Below are 22208 nucleotides of genomic sequence, written 5' to 3' on the forward strand. Positions count from 1 at the left end.
ATGTATCATACCTTAGCATGGCTAAGTAAATTTTTAGCAACGAGACCCTCGGCTCGTGTGCTCCCTACTTTGGCACAAGTAGTTCAGGAAGTCAACGCCTAGATCAGGACCCTCGGCCTGGACGATGACCCCTTCTCAGAATAAAGGATACTCCCAAAAATCTTTTCTTTCTAAAACTTCTTCTTGTGACTTTCAAGTCTAAATCTTGTTTGAAAGTGCTCTATCAGTATTCATAATAATATACTTGAGTGTATACATAGCATAAGCATGAAATAATTACTCAAGGTATGTCTATAAGCTCTATCTAACTCTTGAAACTTTAACATGTAAGATCATGTAAAAAGCATAAAAATATGAAGAATAGACGGTTATACTTCTCAAGTAAAATATATAAGCTTCAACAAGAATACTCGTTCCAATTAAGCACATGTTGACTCTTTAAAGCATTTTATCAATCACTTTGTGGGCATGTTTTTGTAAGTAGAACCATTTTAGTAAAGGGTTATATCCACTCACCTCAAAATTCCTTGAGCCAATACGTAGACCCAATCCAATTTATGCCCGTCAAATAATTGATTCTACAACAACCAGTGCATTTTAATTGATTTCAAAGTTTCATACCTAAACATGAAATTTGATGATACGGAGAAAGAAAGGAATTAACTATTCAATTCTTACCTATTACTATGTGGGGTAATTGACAATAGGGTATTTCACATACCAAGAATTTAATGGTTTGTAAAGAATCCTGGAATTTTTTTTTCCTTGCCTGCGTTCGCTGCATAAACAGAGCAGCGTTCTGTTTCTTTGTTCTATAGTAATATTCTGTTGCTTTTCCTTTGGACCTTTTTGAGTTTTGACGTCAAGGCAAGGCTTTAAAGCCTTAAGCCTTTTTCTTTCAACAGCCCTTTATGGGCTACGGCTTGTCCTCCAATTTTTTTGTTATTTGTTTTGTTTTTTTTTACTTAACTAATAATTAATGATACCTACTTTTGATAATTAATAACATTCCCCTAACTGTATATCCAATTATTTTTAAATAGAGAAGTAACTCAAATGTCAATCACCAGGGTTTAAATCTTTAATAGAAGTATAATATAAGATTATTTTTTTAAAACAAAAAAATTAAATTCTATTTTTAGCGAGTGTTGAAACTTCTATGGAGTGTTACACTTGGACAAATGAAAAATGCATATGCTAGCTTGTAATACAACTGCAGTGCTCAATTTCAAATGATGAATGTGTTACCAAACTCGTCATCTGCCAGAACCTGGTTAGTATCTGTCACCACATCAGTAGAAGGTTCAAGGAACAGAAGAGCCCATAAGGAGTTAATTAGGCAGGACTGATTATTTCTCATGTTTCCTTAAATGCACTGTCAATCCTCTATATGCCGAGGGCCAATCAAATGCAACACATCTGAAGGAGTTATCAAGTTCATGCTTCACCAGGAAAACGACCAGATGTGAGCAAAATCTGCCATCCTGGACACACTTTTCATCACTTGGCGGCAACTTCTAGTAATTCCTGCCAAGTGGTAAGTTTTTCCCTGGGTTTGTTTTTCAGACTCCCTCTCCTTTTCTCTTCACTGTCGATCTTTTCCCAGCCACCAAATGGAACGATTTTGACATTCCTGCTATCTAGCAGTTGGAGCAGGCCGTCCCTTCCGGGCTTTGGTAAGCCAGAGCTTGAAGTTACCAATCCTCTCTGTACGTCTTCTGATATGCTAGCGACCTGTTATGTCTTAATTAGCAAAGCTAACTATAATATTCTAGACTTATAGCATGTTTGGCCAAGCTGCAAAAATCAACTTATTTTGAGATGTGTTTTTTCTTAAAAGTGCTTTTCTCAAAAGTACTTTTCAAAAAAGTGTTTTTGGAGAGAAGCTACTTCTTTCTGCTTCTCCAAAACTGCTTATGCTTCTACTCAAAAGCATTTTTTTCCTTTTAAAAACTTGGCCAAACACTTCTACTTTGAGCAAAGGTGCTTTTTAAAAAAAAAAAAAAAGTGATTTTGGCTTTGGAGAAACTTGGCCAAACATGTTATTAATCCTATTAGCTTGTAAGAAAATTCCTTGGTCATGATGATGAGAATAGTAAAGCAGCAGGTTTATGAATGATTTGGACTTACAGTTTCTTCAGCACAGTAAAGATTTGTAGCTATTATCCCAGTTGGTCCTCTCTTCAACCACCCACATACATATAAGCCTTTCTCTACTAGTGCATCTCCAGAAGCTTCGCTTAACACACGTCCTTGAACATTTGGAACAATTCCTGGAAAAGCAGCCTCACTTAATTTGCAACAGTGATGGACCGCACAGCAATCAAAGTTTTCATGCAATTGACACAAATGCTGAAAACACTTACCCATGGGATGGGATAAAGAAGGGAATAAAAACATTAATGTGAACGGAAGTATTTGCAATCGCCAAATAGATATACAAATGATGAATTGGAAACTTAAAATTATAGAGAGATCTATCCAAGCGATGAGCTTTAAGGCAATCATACGTTTGTCATGATTTAGCACATACCTTTATGGTGATCAAAGGGCAAGCCATCAACAGGTCTCGACTTGTAACCAACGCTCTTCAATACCAGCCTACAAACAATTCAGTAAAACACATCAACATTCAGTACAGAACACCAGACTGCACAAAAAAAATAAAGGAGCCCACTGGTGCAGTGACCAGTGACTGACCCAGCAATATATATGGCTTTGGAGGCCAGAAGCAAAGAAAGATTAAAACCAAATAAAAGCTAAAAAGCATCTTTCTTGATCCAAGAGGAGGTGCCCATCGTAGCGTATTGAGTAATTAGTGCAAATAAATTTAGCTGAGGAATCTATCGAAAACATGGGCTTATCTCATTTTCTTTAACTTATAGGTTTTTCTACTCACTATTATGTCACAGAACCCTACTGGATGTTCAACTACTCTGCTCGCTAGTTGTATCTTCTCAGACATTGCTTTCTTCCAATCTCACCACTTCATCTACTATATTCTTCTTCCCTCTTCTGTATTCTTTTTGGTTTTTTTAAAAAAAATATGACGGGAATCCAGCGAAAGATACGTTTAGCTGCAAATTAAAAAGGCTCTTCCTACAGCACAGCAATGTGAAATAAAATCTAGAGCTGATGGGTTTCATACAGGTTATAAGAGTTGGTAAATCATTTAAGGAAGAAAATTTATGGGAAACAAAGGAAACTAAAGCAGTGTACCCGCATTCCATTTCATCAAAAAGTCCAGTACCAACTGCAATCTGCCTCCCAGAGCCAGCATCTTCTGGAGGTAGACAGAAGTTCAGAGTTAGAAGTGGTTATCTGTCATGAACAAGATCTGCAACATGCACATTTACTAAAATATAATTGTGATATAATGCAAACACTAAGTCAAGTCTTTCACATTTTTTAAACTAGTTTTATGCGTGAATTACACAAACACGGGTTATTTGGTTTTCAACCAAGTTTTGTAGATTATTTCTTTATAAGTGAAGATAATGTCTATATCAACTTATGCGCACCTCGACTAATTCATCAGGTAGCACCGAACAAAACATAAATCCTCATCAAAAGATCCTTTTATGTACATGTCTGTATGCGAGATTCCCTCATCATATCAATAAATTTACAACTTTACATTTCCTCACTGGACAATGTCAACTCCATGCTAAGACCATTAAATAGAACAAAAAGAGCAGAAAATTCCTAGTGAAGAAAATATACCCTCCCCAAAACAAAAAGGCAAGAAAATTTTTATAAGCATGCAGTCTCTTTAACAAGCTTTAACAGCAAACAGTTACCTTTAAGAATTGTCCTCTCCAAGCGCAAACCAGCAACATGACCACTTCTACAATCTGATTCCAGAAACCTGTCTGGTTTTCTGAAGAAGACAAAGTGCAGTTCTTTTTGACCTGGACTACATACGGAAGCTGCAGAAGTGGCTGCCTTGGACAGCAGTTCATGAATTCTCCTTTTAATCCGGTTACTCTTTAGTTCTTCCTTTGCATACAAAACAAAAGAACAGAATACTCAACTTGGGGGAGAGTTAAGCATAACATTAGTGCATCGAAACAATAGTGAAATTCCTTTTTCTCTTTTTTGATGTCTGAAGCAATAGTGAAACTCTTGGAGCAAAGCTCATCAAATCCCTCTTAACTTTAAGGTGGTGTTTGCTTAAAAAAATGAAAAAACGTTTTTGGTTGAGACAAGAGTTTTTGCAGAAATTGTTTTTCATATTTTTGACTTGCACGACCGGCAAGTAGTGAAAACCTTTTTTTTTTTTGAGGAGTAGTGAAAACTGTTTTAGTCTCTACCAAGATCGAAGACACCCCGATATCATGTGAAGAAACATGAGCCTTGGTTCTAACTCAACCTCGAAAGCTAGCTCATGAGGTGGAACTTTCCCAAAACTATACGAGGAGACAACAACTCACTCCGTCAACCAATTTGGACTCTTAACACATCCGATTAGTTTCCTCAGCCAGATAGGCTTCTCTTTTCTCAACAAGACCCGTCACTGCACATTATTCTCGGTTTTGCATTTTATTTACTTATCTTTTACTTTCTTCGTTTAAAAGACAAGTGAGAAAGAATATTCATATTTAACTACCAAACCATTGGGATATCATTGAAGAATCAAATTTACACTTACCCTTGTAGTTAGCCGACCATTTAGGTATTTCTCTCAATCATGTGATTGTATCCTCGTTTTCTTTTTCTTGTTTTTTATATGGTAGTTGAGGCATAAAGGAGGGGCAAGTTACTTCCCTTAAAACATTTGGCATTGAAGAAAAGCAACGGAAGCTATCATGCTACAAAAGAGTAAAGTTTAAGGGCTTCACATTTATACATCATTTCCTTAGGAGCCTGAACTAGTAATACAGATAGTAAGCGTACCTCATCTACTGGGGTTTTACTTAAATCTGCTTGCTGAATTTCAATGAATAGATCCTTAATACCTGAAACAACACAGATTTCATCTAAGAAGTTAATTACTTTTGCAAACAATATTTGGATCTAATTATCTTGCGAGGGTAAAGTTAAACGAAGATGGTGAATGGAAGTGGGAGGAAGGGAACCACCAATCCTAGACAGAAAAAAAGTTGTATGAGCTCACCTAGAACTTCACGCAGCTCTTTTGCCGTGAAGGCTGCTTGTGCTGCTCCACGTCGTCCAACCAAATATACTTTTCTGACAATATTCAAGCATAAGCTCATCATTTAACTACAACATGTGATGACACTTAAATTGCAAAAGCAGAAGACAGAAGACAGACCTAATGGAGCTCTCTTCTAAAGCTGCCAACGCATGGGAGGCGATATCAGTTGTTGCCAATTCTGAAGTTGGTCGTAAAAGGATACGCGCCACGTCAAGAGCTACATTTCCCTTAACAGAAGTGCAAAAATCACTTAGAAAGGAGCACTATTTCCCTGTGCCTGTTCATATACAAAGTTCTAAGCAAAATAATAAGTTCTAAGATTATTTCCTAGAGAAGACTTTGCTTCAAATAAAGCCAATATTTCATGAAAAAGATACCATCTCTGGTGAGACAATTATGCATTTGCCAATCTCCCCGTAGACATCTCAGACTATAAACTGATGAGTTGATGCGCATACTAATGCAGTAAAGCATCCAATTTGGAGCAAGTTACAGTATGTATCAACTAAGCACCAGAAACTATCCCTTAGCCTCAGTTCTAAACAATAGCAGATATGATGTCTACAAAATAAACTTTGGCTGTGGTTAAATTATACAACAGGACAAAGACATACCAACAGGCATAGAGATAGAAGAAAAGATTTCATACGGCAATTATTAACCCAAAAAAAGAACTTGGTAATGCTATTTAAATTTAAGCAAATAATGGTTTATTACTTTATTCTCTTGTAGAAGAATCCGCATGTCATTGAAAGTTCAATAAATGGAAAAAGAAAAACAACCAACTTATCCAATGAGATAATCTATGACAACAAAATTGAACTAAAAACATCGGTAGTGTTCCTTAGAAGTACAACTTTACCATAATTGCACTGCGGCTAACACATGTAACAGTATTATGGGCATTATAGACATACCTGACCAATAATTACAGCAATATCGGAGCTCTTCAAATCTGGTGCCAGATTTCGGCAGTCTGGGTGCCCATTATACCACCAAACAAATTCTCTGGCAGCGTATATACCAGCCAACTCCTACAAGACATGCACTGCTAGATGGTTAAACAGAAACTATGTTTCTTTACGAAATAACAAATGCAAAGTAGTAGAAGAGTGATCAAAAGACACCATCAGTAATATTTATTCCCTAAGACACTAATTATAAAGGAAAGAAGCCCGTTGAGTACACATACCTCTCCTGGTATTCCTAGAGCTTGATCACTTTCAGCTCCATAAGAAAGCACCACCTGTGAAATGATAAGTTAACTTCGAATCTGGTGATTAATACATACTACACTAAACAAGTAAAAAATGTCAGAGAATCAAATGCCTCCTCATCACTATGTAAAGTCTTACCACATCATATAATTCACGCAGCTCAGCCAATGATATGGAAGTTCCAATCAACACATTCCCAATGAACGAGCAACGTCCATTTTGAACAACCCGAGAAAACTGGTTTGTCACAATCTGTTGCAAGTATTCTGGTAAACTAAGCACAAATAAGAGCAGTATCTCATGAAGTTTTAAACTTTAAAATGTCCAAAAGGTTATTGTTCAACGCTCCAATTCATTGCTTTCATTGTCTCAAATAGAAGCATTCTGTTAATTACTCAAAAATTGCTTTGATTTACTCGTTTAGTGAAATACAAGATGGGAATTCGTTATTGAAAAAAATATGGTCACAGCAAAATTTATGTCCTCCTCCAAATAGTAATATATCATACTATAAAATAGAGGGATTATTATTAGAGAACTGCACAAATAATATTACAAGATGCAAACTTGTGCATTTAAATAGAAAATAAAAAGATTTTCAAGCAGCTATAGCTAAATTTATTTCCCAGAAAGTAAAAGACCTTGGTATCAGGATGATCAGGAGCGACTCCGGACCTGACTAATCCAAATGGCGTCGGTAACCGATCCACTATATCTACTTCAGCTCTCTCGTGAGCTTTCAATATCTGTCAAATAGTAGTCGACAAAAAAAATTCTAAGTTCCTAAATTCAGTTGCAACAATAGGAAATATGAGAAATTTGTAGAAAATTCAAAGCAGTGATAGAGGTACGGTACCTTATCAGCAGTGTAGAAACCGGCAGGTCCGCTGCCGACGATGCAAAAGCGTAGTCGCTCCGACGAAACCGTTGAATAGCTTCTCCAGAACCTTCTGAGTGCTCTTGAAACAGCCATCTCTCCAGATTTCTCTATTCCGGCAATGGAGAAAATTTCCGTCTGCTCTGGTAACGGGTTAACCGCACTCTAGCCACTTTTAGAGGCTGCTGTTTAAAATATAGCCTACATTTGTAATGCATTTAAAATATAGACAGAGATGTTTCTTCCAATTCCATAGTAATAATTTTTAGTCCACTGTCCTAAATTTCAATTCTTAAAAAAGATGTCTGATTTGGTTTCCCGGCAATGGATACCTTGAATTCAAAGTTAACATCAGCAGATAAATTAGCAAAATAAAGAAGGATAAGCAAAAAAGAATTTAAGTAATTATCTTTTGATCTCTCAATTAAACTAGGCCCAATACAACAAAAATTATCTTGTACGTATATACCTTGACTTTGTTTTCAGTAATTTCATATTAATCTAAATTTGATAAATAATGCCTTTCTATTTGAAAATCAAAGGCACAAGAATTTATTCATTTTCTTCGTACGCCAGTTCTTATTGTAAACTAATTACTTTTTGTCATATGCTTTGTGTTATTATGGACATTGGTGGTATTCGTGACAATTATAACTATAGAAACTTAATAGAACTTTAAGAAATGGATGTACTTAGTTCCATTATAAGTTTTGGTTGAATGCTTCTGAGGCCTCGTTTGTTTTTTTTTAAGATTAAGACGTCTGAATATGAATGCATGTCTGAATATTAAGATGTGGTATGCAGATCTGAACACTGAATGATTAAGATTGTTTGTTTTTCAACATCCTAATATCAGTGTTCAGATCTGCATACCACATCTTAATCTCAGTGTTCAGATCTGCATACCACATCTTATGTAAGATCCAATTGTTAAACTATTTGAACTATAAATAAAAATTATATATAATAACAACAATTGTAGTAACGAAATGTAACCAAAAAAATATTTTGAACGTAAAGTATTCATACAAGATATATGACTTTTAGCTTCATTTAGTAATATTATTATTTATATCAACAAGTGTTAATTCAAATTAATAAGATGTTAGCCATATGTTTGCAATGCATTACCTTGGATCTTGATGTAAAAAACTTTATTTGCTAATACAAAAATTTGAGTAGTTTAATTCGAAGTTCTAGAATATTTCTTATGTTAAAAAGTAAATATTCTTTGTTTTTTCAAAAACCTTTTTAACACGGATTTATACTTTTTTCTACAAAGTTCAGAATTGTCTAAGTCAAAATATTATTACGTATTTTACAACACTTTTTGGGGCCTCAAAATTTTTGGGGCCTAAAGTGAAGGCTTTACTAGCCTCACCCAGCCACCCATGAACATAAGTTGTATATTTCTAAGCAAATAATATGTTTGAAGATTGCAAAGATGTAGTAAATGGTATGATCTTAAACACAAAATAGGAAAAAAATTGAGGAAGTAAAGAAGCTATTCTTGAATAAACAAAAGAAAGCATGGTTCAATTATAAAACATATAACATATGACGAATAATTCAAAAGCAATAGCACATAAATATTCAGAATGCACTGAAATATAAATCTTACTTATGTGTATACATTATCCGAATTCTAGCCAAATATGAAACTATAGCGTCTCTATTTCAACAACACAGAACTTCATTATCCGAATTCTAGCCATAGCAAAGTTTATTAATTTTGGACGAGCTTCATAAACACCAATTACGGTTTATATTTCAACTAGAGAAATTGAATTTCAGTCACTAATATGCAATTCTTGAAGAAAACAAAAGAACGTTCAAAAGGGACTATGTTCAAAAGGGACTATGTGAATCTGCAAAAGAGAAAAAAACATTGCTAACAATTTAGAAAACGTCCCAATTAAGATTTACGATTTAGAGACGGGATGTCAACAAAATCAAGAAAAATTACAGAAAATTCAGAGATTCAATCAAAATAGAATATCCAAAAGTGAAATAAGAGGCAAGCAAAACCTTCTAGTTTAGCCCCTTCTCAATCGTATTTTAAAAGGGGTTTTATTAAACCCTAAACTGAAACTGAAATTTACCACTAGAAAAGTGGAAACAAGATGGAGAATTCCAAGTATAATTTTCAAAATCTTACCCAGAAAAAGATTCGGCGGCTGCTTGATCCTTAAAGAGAGAGACGTGTGAAAGGATGAAATTTGTTTTGGGTTTAGAAGAAATAGCCCGATGTCAAGAGAGAGAAAAGGAGCACCGATAAAAGAGGCGGGTATTTTCGGTATTTTAAACCTCTGAACGGAATGAAGACTCAATTAAAGGTCTGACCGAATCAGACCTATCCAGACTTTTTAAAAATAAAAAAACAAATCTATGTATCTATTTATATAGAAAAATTTTCATAAAGAACTATCTTTTAGTAGTAATTAGTCATCTATGGATACCATTTACTATATTACGGATTATAGATATCTTTTCTATGGTTATATGATGTATTTGATGTATTTAAGCTATTGTATTCATACAGTAGCAAAAATAGGCATGAATCAGGGAAGTCCAACTAATCAGTTGTTATATTCGAATGTATTCGACTGTATTCATGGCGTGAAACATGGGATTACAGCTGGATAGATTACTGTATTCGATTATATTCGACTGTATTCACGGCGTGAAAAAGAGGATTATACTATTTTTAAACGGAAAGTGTATCAATTAACATAATAGACTCCTAATATAACTCAACAAACTCAATTATAACACACAAAATTTGTATTTTCGGTTATAAAAAAGATTGTCAGCTTGAAAAAATCCCAAAAATATAGCAATCTTCAGAGAAATTATATAATATATTTGAATACATAAATTATATTAATTAAAAAAACATATGAATACATAGAATACATCGTGATACATTGAAATACAATGGAAAAAAAGACAGCGAATACAATGAAATACACGGAATACAACGAGATACATTGAATTACAATGGGAAAAAAAAAGACAATGAATACAATGAAATACATGAAAATACAGCGTGATACGTTGAAAATACATTGAAATATATTAACAGAAAATCAAGTTGCTCAGCCCCAAACTCCATCGTCTTTGCTCAAGAACAAACCCTAATTTTCGCCTTGTAGCCAAATAGTCCTTCCATCTTCAAAGATCTTGCACACTCAAACCTGGAGGAAGTGACTGTTTCAACTTGTCGGCCTTCTCCTTATTTGACCATATCCTTATTCTTCTTGATATAGGGTTTTTGATTGCTACAGGTAATTGAATTAATAGAAGAATTCAAATACTAAAAACCAAAGAATCAGTTCATCGTAGCCCGATAGAACGATTAAAAGACCCCAAAAACGATCAAAGAAGATAATATATACTCAGGAAAAATTACACTACAAAAACCAAAACCTAGAGCAATCAAAAACCCTAGATAAAGTGAATCAAAGAGAAGATGCCGTTAGAAAGAGGAGGAGAGCGGAAATTTTAATGGGATGGGAGAAGAGAATGGGATGTATCAAAGTAGAGAGAGAAAGAAAATAGTGTAACTAAATAGCGTATTTAGGAGGTAACCAAAATTAGATATTTTGCTATAAACATTAAAATGTATCTATAGAATATAATTTTTTTTAAAATGATATTTAGTTAAAATAAATAAGGTGTTAACATTTGCTATAGGAGGTAAAAATTCCATTTATATATAATAGGAGAAGCAAAGAAATGTTATGATGACAAGTGGCACAACAAAAAATTGTCACATGTAAATTTTTTGGACAATTCTCCAACTTTATTGGAGTTTGCAATTTATTTAAAAAATATAAAGGACCCCTTTTTCAGAATTCAAAATTTTAGAATTTTTAAAATTTTAAAAAAAAAAATAGTAAATGATTTTACATGGCACATCATAAGAAACCAACTTCTCTTGTGAACCTTTTAATATTCTCCCGCTCTTGCTTTTCATCAGAGGCGACTCAAGAACATTAGAGGCCTAAAGCCAAAGCCAAACTCTTTTGACATGCCTTAAACTTAAAAATAATAAACTTCAAATTTAAATGAAAAACTAATAGTATGCTAGAACACTAGAACTTGATTCTAGAAGTCAATAACTTGATATAGGATAAATTTCATTGTTGCTGCAATGCTTTAAAAAATAAAAATGAAGCAGTTTTAATTTATTCATGTCTTCTATCGATAAAAACTCATCAACGCTAGTTTGCACCTAACCAAATAATTAACCTTAAGAATCAACAACTCAAAGTGAAAATGTATATCACTCAACTACGGTTAAGTGTAATAAAATATGTGTGCATGAGATATATCTTACATTCATCGGCCTGGTATAAACATCTGGTGTAGGTAAACTTTTACCACTTTCATCTCTTATCTTTTTAGAGAATAGACACCTTAGTAACAGGGGAAAAGTAGACTATAAAACACAAGTTTTACTTTGAGAAAGAAAAAGAAGAAGAATATTAGTATGAGAGTGCAAATTAAGTATTAGTCATCATAAATCACATTGGCTAAATAATAATCTCTATTCTTTTTTAGAAAAATCTTAATACTTTTTTACCATAAATATTCAAATATATTTTGGAAAAATTACCTTAGTATTAACCTATTATTAATCTAAAAAATGGGGCCCTAGAAATTTTGGGGCCTAAAGCCATTGCTTCATTGGCTTTACCCTCTAGCCGGCACTGCTTTTCATCCATGGCAAACCAACTTCTCCTCTATACCATCTTCCAAATTTAATCTGTATGAGAGCATTTATATATAATAGGAGAGGCAAAGAAATGTTATGATGACAAGTGGCACAAAAAAAAATTGTCACATGTAAATTTTTTGGACAATTCTCCAACTTTGTTGGAGTTTGCAATTTATTTAAAAAATATAAAGGACCCCTTTTTTCAGAATTCAAAATTTCAGAATTTTTAAAATTTTAAAAAAAATAGCAACTGATTTTACATGGCACAACATAAGAAACCAACTTCTCCTGTAAACCTTTTAATATTTTCCCGCTCTTGCTTTTTATCAGAGGCGACTCAAGAACACTAGAGGCCTAAAGCCAAAGCCAAACTCTTTTGACAGGCCTTAAACTTAAAAATAATAAACTTCAAATTTAAATGAAAAACTAGTAGTATGTTAGAACACTAGAACTTGATTCTAGAAGTCAATAACCTGATATAAGATAAATTTTATTGTTGCTGCAATGCTTAAAAAAATAAAAATGAAGCAGTTTTAATTTATTCATGTCTTCTATCGATAAATACTCATCGACGCTAGTTTGCACCTAACCAAATAATTAACCTTAAGAATCAACAAATCAAAGTGAAAATGTATATCACTCAACTACGGTTAAGTGCAATAAAATATGTGTGCATGAGATATATCTTACATTCATCGGCCTGGTATAAACATCTGGTGTAGGTAAACTTTTACCACTTTCATCCCTTATCTTTTTAGAGAATAGACACCTTAGTAACAGGGGAAAAGTAGACTATAAAACGCAAGTTTTATTTTGAGAAAGAAAAAGAAGAAGAATATTAGTATGAAAGTGCAAATTAAGTATTAGTCATCATAAGTCACATTGGCTAAATAATAATCTCTATTCTTTTTTAGAAAAATCTTAATACTTTTTTACCATAAATATTCAAATATATTTTGGAAAAATTACCTTAGTATTAACCTATTATTAATCTAAAAAACAGGGCCCTAGAAATTTTGGGGCCTAAAGCCATTGCTTCATTGGCTTTACCCTCTAGCCGGCACTGCTTTTCATCCATGGCAAACCAACTTCTCCTCTATACCATCTTCCAAATTTAATTCGTATGAGAGCAATAGACATGATGTGATATGCAAAATAATGACAGGTAGAGAAGTTCTTTTTGTATAGTTTAACTATTGTCAATTACTATACAACTATATATATTATGTGTTTTATCTTAGTCTGATAGTATGTACCCAATCCGAACCCAAAAGTGGACTATAAATTTCTTCATGACTACGCCATTCCATAACCAGAGCCAGAAAATAAAAAAACTTAATCCTAATATAACACCCACTACTACTTGGTTTAATGTGTGAAGGTGTTATGAAACCTATAATTATGACTGTAAAGTGTAAAATTAATCAAGAAAACTTGTGTTATTTTCTGACCAGTCTTAGATTGAACAGTCATATACAGAAAAATCACTAAGGTGTAATTCGATCCACACTTACAAAGTAGGAGCCCATTGCAAAGATAAGGGTACTAATGACTCCAGCGGAAACAACTCTTACATTTCTGGGGTTTCGTCTACTTCTGACAATAGTTATATATAAATAGATCATTGTTGACTATAGAAGAGCTTTGCATGTCAGAGCTTTGCATGTAAAGTATTACAGCTACCTTTTATTTTATTTTTATGTTGTATAATATTAGTCTGCGATGAGTTTATATGAGTAACATGATCAGTGAAGATTTATATAGCGTAATCCAAAATATTTGGGACTAGGGCTTAGTTGTTGTTTTTGTTGTTGGAGTTATAAGCATTCGGTAGAGCAGATTTTGTTTGTTGGATTAATTTGATATGCTTCACATGAATATTGGTCTAATGAAGTTAATGGCAAATATATTGCAGCCACACACTGTAAATTTGAAGTTAAAGTCAGTAGATTTTTATCTTATCATATGTTCCTTAATTAATTGTATATGCTATGTATATGGAGGTAACATCTATCCATCTGCAAGTGTGGTGTCATGGAATGGAGAGAGTGAGTTTGTTGAAGTGACGAAAGCTTCCGTTTTCTTCCTAAAGATCCATTTGGGAATAATATCTCTTTAGCAAGCTAAGTGAAGGACTGAACTCTTACATTACATTGTCTGTATCAACTTTCAATGGTTCTAACGCAACTATGCTCAATTTCACCAATAACGAATGTGATATAAATGGTTATCTCGAAATAAAGTTTGTTGTAGCTACAATTGAAAGTCTTTTACTTCACGAATAAGGAGAAAGACATGTAGTAATTTTACTATAAACTTATTTATGTTAGTTAATAATTAGTTACTCTTTTTTAAATTAAATTTAAAATAATTAAATATCTATATATTTTTAAGAAAAATTTTATAAAAAAAATGAGAAAATATTTAATTAAATAACTTCAATAGATCAATTTATTTTTGAGATGAGAAAAGTTTTAATAATAATTCATATGGTCATGCTATATGGATAGTTCACGTAACTAAAAATATTATAATAGATAAAATAAAGACAAAAACATAAACAATAATTTCAAGAAATAAATAAACAATATAAAGATATAATTTAAATTCTTATGTAGGAATTTTAATACAAAAATTGACTTTGATATTAAATATATATATATGAGAAGGAGAATTTAATTTTATTTTTTACTAAAAATAATAACTATTATAATTTTTGATCCAATCCAAAATTCCTTTATTTATTTATCATTATCATTTTTTCTCATCTGTTCTTTTTTTCTCTCTAATCTATCTAGTTCCTTCTTGTACAATCATCTGATGAAGTCTCATCAAATAGCTCTTCCACTTCCAGTGGTCACATAGTTACAAACCCAAACAAACAATAAAAGCTAAATGGAATATAATAAAAGAGCTTCTCTGTTTAACCTTTTAAAAGCACCTCCTGCCCTTTTTGGGTATTTTGGAGAAACAAATACTGCTGAAAAAAAGTTAGAAGTAGTATTGTGTCACGACCCTAAACCCATACCCGGTCGTGATGGCGCCTCTCGTAAAGACAAGGCCAGCCGATACATATCCAATTCGAAGTTAAACAACTAAACAGCAATAAAACATGCTAAAACATGGTTTAATAATGCTAAACAGCAGATAATATCACAACAATGCAGAAGTACAACCCAAACACAGCCCGACATCGGGGTGTCACTAGTCATGAGCATCTATTAGAGTAGAAATATAACTACAATGTCTGACATATACAAAACAGGACTGATGAACGAAAAGGGAGAAAAGCGGTGCTGCGAACGCTGCCAGCTACCTCGCTAAACTCCGATAACCCTGCCTCCAATCAGCCAAAGACCTGCCATCGGGTGTATAAATACCTGCATCTGCACACAAGATGCAGGGAGTAAAGTGAGTACTCCAACTCAGTGAGTAATAAAGTAAATAACAACTGAGCAGTAAGAAATCACATAAAGCAAACAATCATGCTGTATAGAAGCAGTGTAAAGCCCTTTGAGGAAAACAGTGAAGTTGTGAAATCTTTAGAAAATACCTTAGCTCAGTTTAATCTCTTTGAAAATTGACTTTTTCAACAGTTACGCAATGATTGCAAAACAGTAGCGCCGATAAGCACAGAAAATCCGCCCCTCAGGCACAATTATCACAGTATAATAGGTAAAATGACAAGTAAATATGAAAGATGAACACATAAAGGTTCGCCCCTCGGGAAATATCTCAGAATAGTACCAGCCCCTCGGGCTCACTCTCAGAACACTCTCAGCCCCTCGGGCTCTCTCTCTCAGATCACTCTCAGAATAGTATCCTATAGTAACCGTTGCGGCGTGCAGCCCGATCCATATATCGCTGCGGCGTGCAGCCCGATCCATATATCGCTGCGGCGTGCAGCCCGATCCATATATTTCGTCGACGTGCAGCCCGATCCATATATTTCGTCGACGGCGCTCACTGGGGGTGTGCAGACTCCGGGAGGACCCCCTTACGGTCCAAGCGCAATATCAAGCCACCTCGTGGCATCATCTCTCGGCACTCGGCCTCATCACTCGGCACTCGGCCTCACATCACTCAAGCCACCTCGTGGCATATAAATGTATCTCAGGCCCTCGCCTCATATCACTCAGCATATCCTCACATATGGCCCTCGGCCTCACTCAGTCCGAAAATCATCACAAGCCCCTCGGGTATTAGTAAAACAGTAGTTCTCAGCCCAAAAAATCATTTAGAAATATCATTTAAGTTTCAAATTTGAATATAGGTGGCTGAGTTTGTAAAACAGAAAATATCAACAGGACTGAGTTCAAGTATAAGTAAGACAGTGAGGAAATAGTGATAAAAACTCCCCGAAGGGTTCGAGTAATTGGCACGGAGCCCAAATATGGCAATCAGCCCAAATCATGATGATAACAAGTAAATCTTAGTCAAATACGCGGTAAATTCATCAATCGGGACAGACCAAGTCACAATCCCCAACGGTGCTATACCCCACGCTCGCTTTCCGGCGTGTAAGTCACTACAATATAGCACTACGATGTGCAAATCCAGGGTTTCAAACCCTCAGGATATCATTTACAATCATTACTCACCTCGAACCGGCGAAATCTCTAGCTCGCGACGCCTTTGCCCTCGAATCGGCCTCCACGCGCGTCGAATCTATCCAAAATCAGAACAAATACGTCACAATATGCTAAGGGAACAAAGCCCAAGCGAAAACACTCGAAAAATATCAAAAAATCCCGAAATTAGCAAAACCCGAGCCCCAAACCCACTTCTCGAAACTCAAAAATTTTTACATCAACGGGTTCCTTATCTCCTCACGAGTTCATACATACCAAAAGTTCTCAAATCCGACCCCAAATGGTCCTTCAAATCCCAATTCAAAAGTTCAAAATCTCAAGCCCTAGTTCTTCCATTTTTAACTCAAGTTCCATGATTTTCTATGTGGAATTCACATAATAATTGAGTATTGAGTTCAAAAATCTTACCTCCAGGTGTTTCCCCTTGAATCTCTAATCTCCTCCAAAATCTCTCAAAAATGAGCAGCTATGGGTGAAAATAGACCCACATTCGCGAACAAGACGACCTTAAAAACATTCAGCCCAGGCAAAATTTCCTTCTATGCGATCACGGGAAAACCTTCGCGATCTCGAAGCACAAAAACTCAGCTCCCAAATTTAACCCTATGCGAACGCAACAAAAACCATGCGAACGCAATCCACTGCAATATTACTCTATGCGATCGCGGACAACCCTCCTCGTTCGCGATGAACAAATTCCCACTAGGACCTCAGGTCCACTTTACTCTATGCGAACGCGACCTTCCCTACGCGTTCACAATCAATAAATTCCTTACTACTATGCGATCGCAACCCATCCTATGCGAATGCATTGAACAAAATGGACTGGCCCCAAAAGCTTCTACACGATCGCAATGGCACCTATGCGATCACAATGAACAAAATACCTGCAACTGAAGCCTGCAATTTCTGCTATCTTTTAAGGCACAAAATGGTCCGGTTGACCATCAGAAACTCACCCGAGGCACCCGGGACCTCAACCAAAGGCACCAACACATCCTAAAACCTTATTCAAGCCTGCTCCAATCATCAAAACACCTCAAACAACATCAAATACCCAAAACACATCGGATTCAAGCCTAAGTTTCTAAAAATCTTCCGAAATACGCTTTCGATCAAAAACCTAACCAAACCGCGTCCGAATGACCTGAAATTTTGCACACACATCCCAAATGAAATAACGAAACTACAGCAACTCTCGAAATTCCATTCCGACCCTCGGATCAAAATCTCACCTATCAACCGGAATTCGCCAAAATACTAACTTCATCAATTCAAGCCTAATTCTACACCGGACCTCCAAAACCAATTCTGATCACACTCCTAAGTCATAAATCACCTAACGAAGCTAACCAAATCATAAAAATTTCCGATCCGAGCTCATATACAAATAAGTCAACTCTTGGTCAAACCTTTCAAATTCAAAGCTTTCAACTGAAACTGTTCTTCAAATTCATTCCGATTTTCCTGAAACCAAAACCAACGATCTACATCGGTCATAATACATTACACGGGGCAAGTCATGCCCGCGAACTGGCGATCAAAGTGCAAAATCTCAAAGCGACCGGTCGGGTCATTACATCCTCCCCCACTTAAACACACGTTCGTCCTCGAACGTACCTAGAGTTGTTCTAAAAGCCAACCCATCGCCGAATAACCTTACCATGCATAAACCCGGGGGTGATCCCACGTCACCCTATCTCACATAGGTCCGATAACACCTTTTAACTGAAATTACACAATCCAGTCTAGCCCATAAATCATCGAACCACATTTTCACTTCCAGACCCATCAATACGATTAGAATTTCACATTTATATTCTGAATAAGCCCGAACAAGCTGTAATAACCCATACATGCTAACTCAGGTGCAATAACATGATATACCACATAACTCAAACACTTGTAGCGATAACTTCTAATCACAGCAGCTGCACACAACAACCGAGTACCGGTTGAAAACCTCTTATCAACTAAAGTCTCATTCCAACACTTCCATATACTGCCAACGATAAATGAAACACGCAATAAACCATAACCATTTCTCAGATCAGCCATTCATAAGGTTACTTCTCCTTTGGCAAGGACCATAGCAAATTTCTGAACCGAACCTCGATATTTATCCATCAAACATGCTGAAATCGAATCCGTTTGTATTTATTACAGACCCCAACGACCTCATCTAATCCAACACAATTACTCTGGTGACATGACACACCAAGACAGGCTAAAGACACAACTTGCGCAGTCCGCGCACCAATAAGCAACAATCCGAACATGCTCACATCATGAAACTAACTCAAACGAAAGAGCTGTACCCCAAGCTTACCAGTATCATCACAACACACGGCCGAGAACCCGTCTCACATCATAAAAATAGAACACACGAATCTAACCCGCAAGGTCATATCTCCATATAGCTTCGCTGCAAATGCGCGATCCTAACCAAACATGGCTCCACGAGAGACACCTCAAGTCACTATGCTCGAAATTGACAACCACGCACAATCTGATATCTGGAAACAAAGCAAATCATTACACCCTCGGTGAAACAAGTAACATATACCACGCAAGCCCGATAGTACATAAGCGATACGCCATTCACTGAGCAATACCCAATTATTCTCCCCCCTCGACTTCCACTATGAACCCCAAGAACCGCACCATATGTGCCCATAACCAACAAATCATATCGTCTCGCAACACAGAAAGGAAACTCATAGATCTCCCAGATCACTAGTAAGCTCAACAACGATCAGATCAACCTATCCCTCAACAATACAATTCGGGGCCAACCAAGCCGACTCAAGCTAGAACACGCATCCACATTGGCCTGCCAACGAACTCCTTGCCAAGGAAGCCTGAAGTTGCTCCTTCCACTACTATTACTCCCGCCAGAGCCATACGATACGGTGCCCGGCACCAAATCAATACCGAAATCCACAACCTCGCCCGGCGACATGCCCGGCCGCAAGAAACACATCCGAAAAGTTCCTCAACGTCGGAACTGAATCAATATAGGAGCCTCAGCACTGACACTCATCACAAGAGCCCAAATAAGAAAGACAAATCCTTCCCAGCCGTCCGCTGGGTCTTCGATTATAAAACCACTCTTACTAGAACATAATCCGTTGAACCATGCAACTCAATCCATGGCATTCCCGGCATAGCCAACCGCGCAATAGACCAGAATAACCTAACACGGAGACAACCAGTCCGAACCCAATATCACATCCAAAATCTAACATACTCACCACAAAAGATCCGTTCGGGTCTCCAAACCCCGATAGTCACTAAACAGTGCCGATACACGATCTACAACCACAACATAGCCTGAATATGAAGACTTCCGGTCTCCAACTCTATGTAGCACACAAATCACCATACCTGATCCCAAATTCCACCGTCCGAATACATATCACACCTCAAGTACCCAATCATTCCACGAAAGATATTCTAAAATTCCCCTGTGCCATCAAGCAAACTCGAATATCAGCAGTCGATCTAACAAGAAAGCGCCGCAGTACTACCGAAGTACTATCAACTTAATCACACTGCCTTATCTGAAACATATACCCTCGTCAAATCACTATGATTAGCAATACCATTCCCTTAATCATCTGAAGATCATTCACCCTAATCATCTGAAGCTCATTTCTCTAAGCACCTAAAACTGCCCGAGCTGCCTAAGAATTTTATGACTTTCCATTCAGAACTGAACTGTAACCTTATACACGCAAATCTCAATCCTCCACAACATATCACATATACCATACCATCCTAGGATAACATGAGAACCTCGTCTCCCTTCCGAGCCACAAACATCTACGTAATCAACTGGTCAAGAACTTTCCATTGGTCCCACCTAGAAGAAAATCATTATACATCCCATGATCCGCATGCCCATAGAAAATATACATCTCCAAACCGCGGTAAAAACCATCAAGAACTCTCCGAGTTCCCTTTGCACAAATCAGACCTGCCAGGACCGAATCCCTCTAACTCGACCAAGCTTAGCAAGCCGTCAAAACCTACGAGCATTATCGCAAAATACCTGTAAGAACTCATTACCTCGAACACACACAAGGAACAATAATATCCTTACCATACCGGTCTGGTCTACTACCAAGCTACCCCATCTATCTAAATTTCCTTCTGATTCATCTTCAACTTGATATTCCCTTTTTCTGTAGCACCACAATTTCCTCAACTCGGACTTACCACATGGAGCCAAGCATAAAGCCACACCGTCTAAGGCTCATAAGTCGCTGAATACTTTCTTAAACATTCCTAAAAGTACCACATGCCAAAATACTTTACCCTGAAAGACTTCCTGCGAATCTAAATCCGTTGCCTTTACCCTTCCTGGTACTGGTACGTAGAATCCCATAATTAACATAGGGATACCACAAGTCTTAACCTCTTCCAATGGAGACTCAGTTTCTAATCACATATACGACTTTAAGATACCCAATTGTTACATGTAGAACCTTGAACACATAAGAACCATTCTCGAGGGTCATTTACTCTATTTAAACTACAATTAGCCTGATCAAACGAACAGAACCACCCGTGCCTCATTAGCACTCTGACACCGAAGGATATGACCTCATCCCAATACAAACAAGCATCTTCCTGCTCTATGCACCGAGCATTCTTTACCAACAACAACTTAAGGCTTCTTGTGATTCTCACACACCTACGAAGCACCATATAACCTTTGTCAAAATTTTCCTTCACTCGAGCCATCCTCGACCTCAATCTCCATAAGCCATAACTGACTCACCAACACGCCTCAAACTGGAACCAACATAGCACCTAGCCGTGCACTCAACTTAATCAATAGCAGACTTCCCCACTTGGCTCGAAGCCATAGATCAAAACACACCCAATTACTCATAGCGCGCATACTCTATTGCTGCCATAATACCATAGTGAGATTAAACTCAATCCTTCACAAGATTGTGGAAACACAAATTATCTAGAATTTTAACTCTTCTGCAAATCTCGCATTCGCTCACACAACAGTTAAGCCCACTCTCTAGGCGACCCAATTTAGATTTCCAATACATATTCTTCACTTGTAAATGGGATCTTCTAATAGAAAACATAAGGATCACACAACCTTAAAACACTCCGCAGGAGATAACCCACCTGCTTTGCCTCCAACTAACATCTCTGAATACCTTCCACCGTCACAAGCATTACGCAGTCACTTGATCTTCCTGAGTCTGGACTCATACCGCAACATGAAATTTACTTCACTCTCCAACTAGGGACATGGAAAGATTCTTCACACGCCCATAACTCGGGCTATACCTCGAATCAAGATGAACTTCAAGTATCTAATAGTTCTTCTATCCTCAAGCAGACCCTTCTCGTCGTTTCCAAATCATATGGATACATCTCGCAGTACTAACATGCTCATCACACAATCATCCAGCTGTCACTTCCACTAATAGGGAAACTACAGAACATATAAGTTCAAAAACACTTGCTCACACAATCAGCACCTCGGCGCTCAAGCTATAGGCAAAAATCCGGCCTCAAGTCCTCCAGACTAGCCCAACATAAACTTACAGAGATCACATCTCGCCCCTCAATCAGGGAATCACAAGCCATCGATGCACATCTGATACTG

General features: G+C 36.5%; 1 protein-coding gene across 4 annotated transcripts; it reads right to left on the minus strand.

Moving 5' to 3' along the window:
* Positions 1053 to 9526, minus strand: LOC109232877 (NADPH:adrenodoxin oxidoreductase, mitochondrial). 4 transcript variants are annotated; one of them, XM_019398566.1, is made up of 14 exons: positions 9411 to 9526; positions 7232 to 7453; positions 7017 to 7121; positions 6514 to 6627; positions 6351 to 6404; positions 6076 to 6192; positions 5276 to 5385; positions 5117 to 5190; positions 4897 to 4958; positions 3801 to 3999; positions 3220 to 3280; positions 2534 to 2601; positions 2131 to 2273; positions 1053 to 1734 (listed from the first exon to the last, which is right to left on the minus strand). In XM_019398566.1, the coding sequence occupies exons 2-14, from the start codon at positions 7346 to 7348 to the stop codon at positions 1501 to 1503; spliced, it is 1458 nt and encodes a 485-aa protein (XP_019254111.1). In that variant the 5' UTR covers positions 7349 to 7453; positions 9411 to 9526; the 3' UTR covers positions 1053 to 1500. The 4 variants fall into 4 exon arrangements, with proteins under 4 accessions (XP_019254111.1, XP_019254110.1, XP_019254109.1 ...); XM_019398565.1 differs by having other exon boundaries at positions 3220 to 3283; positions 7232 to 7434; positions 9411 to 9525; XM_019398564.1 differs by having other exon boundaries at positions 3220 to 3283; positions 7232 to 7437; positions 9411 to 9525.

Source organism: Nicotiana attenuata, chromosome 10 (genome assembly GCF_001879085.1).
Source record: "Nicotiana attenuata strain UT chromosome 10, NIATTr2, whole genome shotgun sequence".
Lineage (NCBI taxonomy): Eukaryota > Viridiplantae > Streptophyta > Magnoliopsida > Solanales > Solanaceae > Nicotiana > Nicotiana attenuata.

What these genes read in the sequence shown, in the direction of transcription:
- LOC109232877 (XM_019398565.1), bottom strand. Translation starts at nt 7,348, where the DNA reads ATGGCTGTTTCAAGAGCACTCAGAAGGTTCTGGAGAAGCTATTCAACG. An exon ending in GTTTCTACACTGCTGATAAG is followed by an intron (nt 7,122 to 7,231) that starts GTACCGTACCTC and finishes ACTATTTGACAG; the next exon opens with ATATTGAAAGCTCACGAGAG. An exon ending in TGCGTGAATTATATGATGTG is followed by an intron (nt 6,405 to 6,513) that starts GTAAGACTTTAC and finishes ATCATTTCACAG; the next exon opens with GTGGTGCTTTCTTATGGAGC.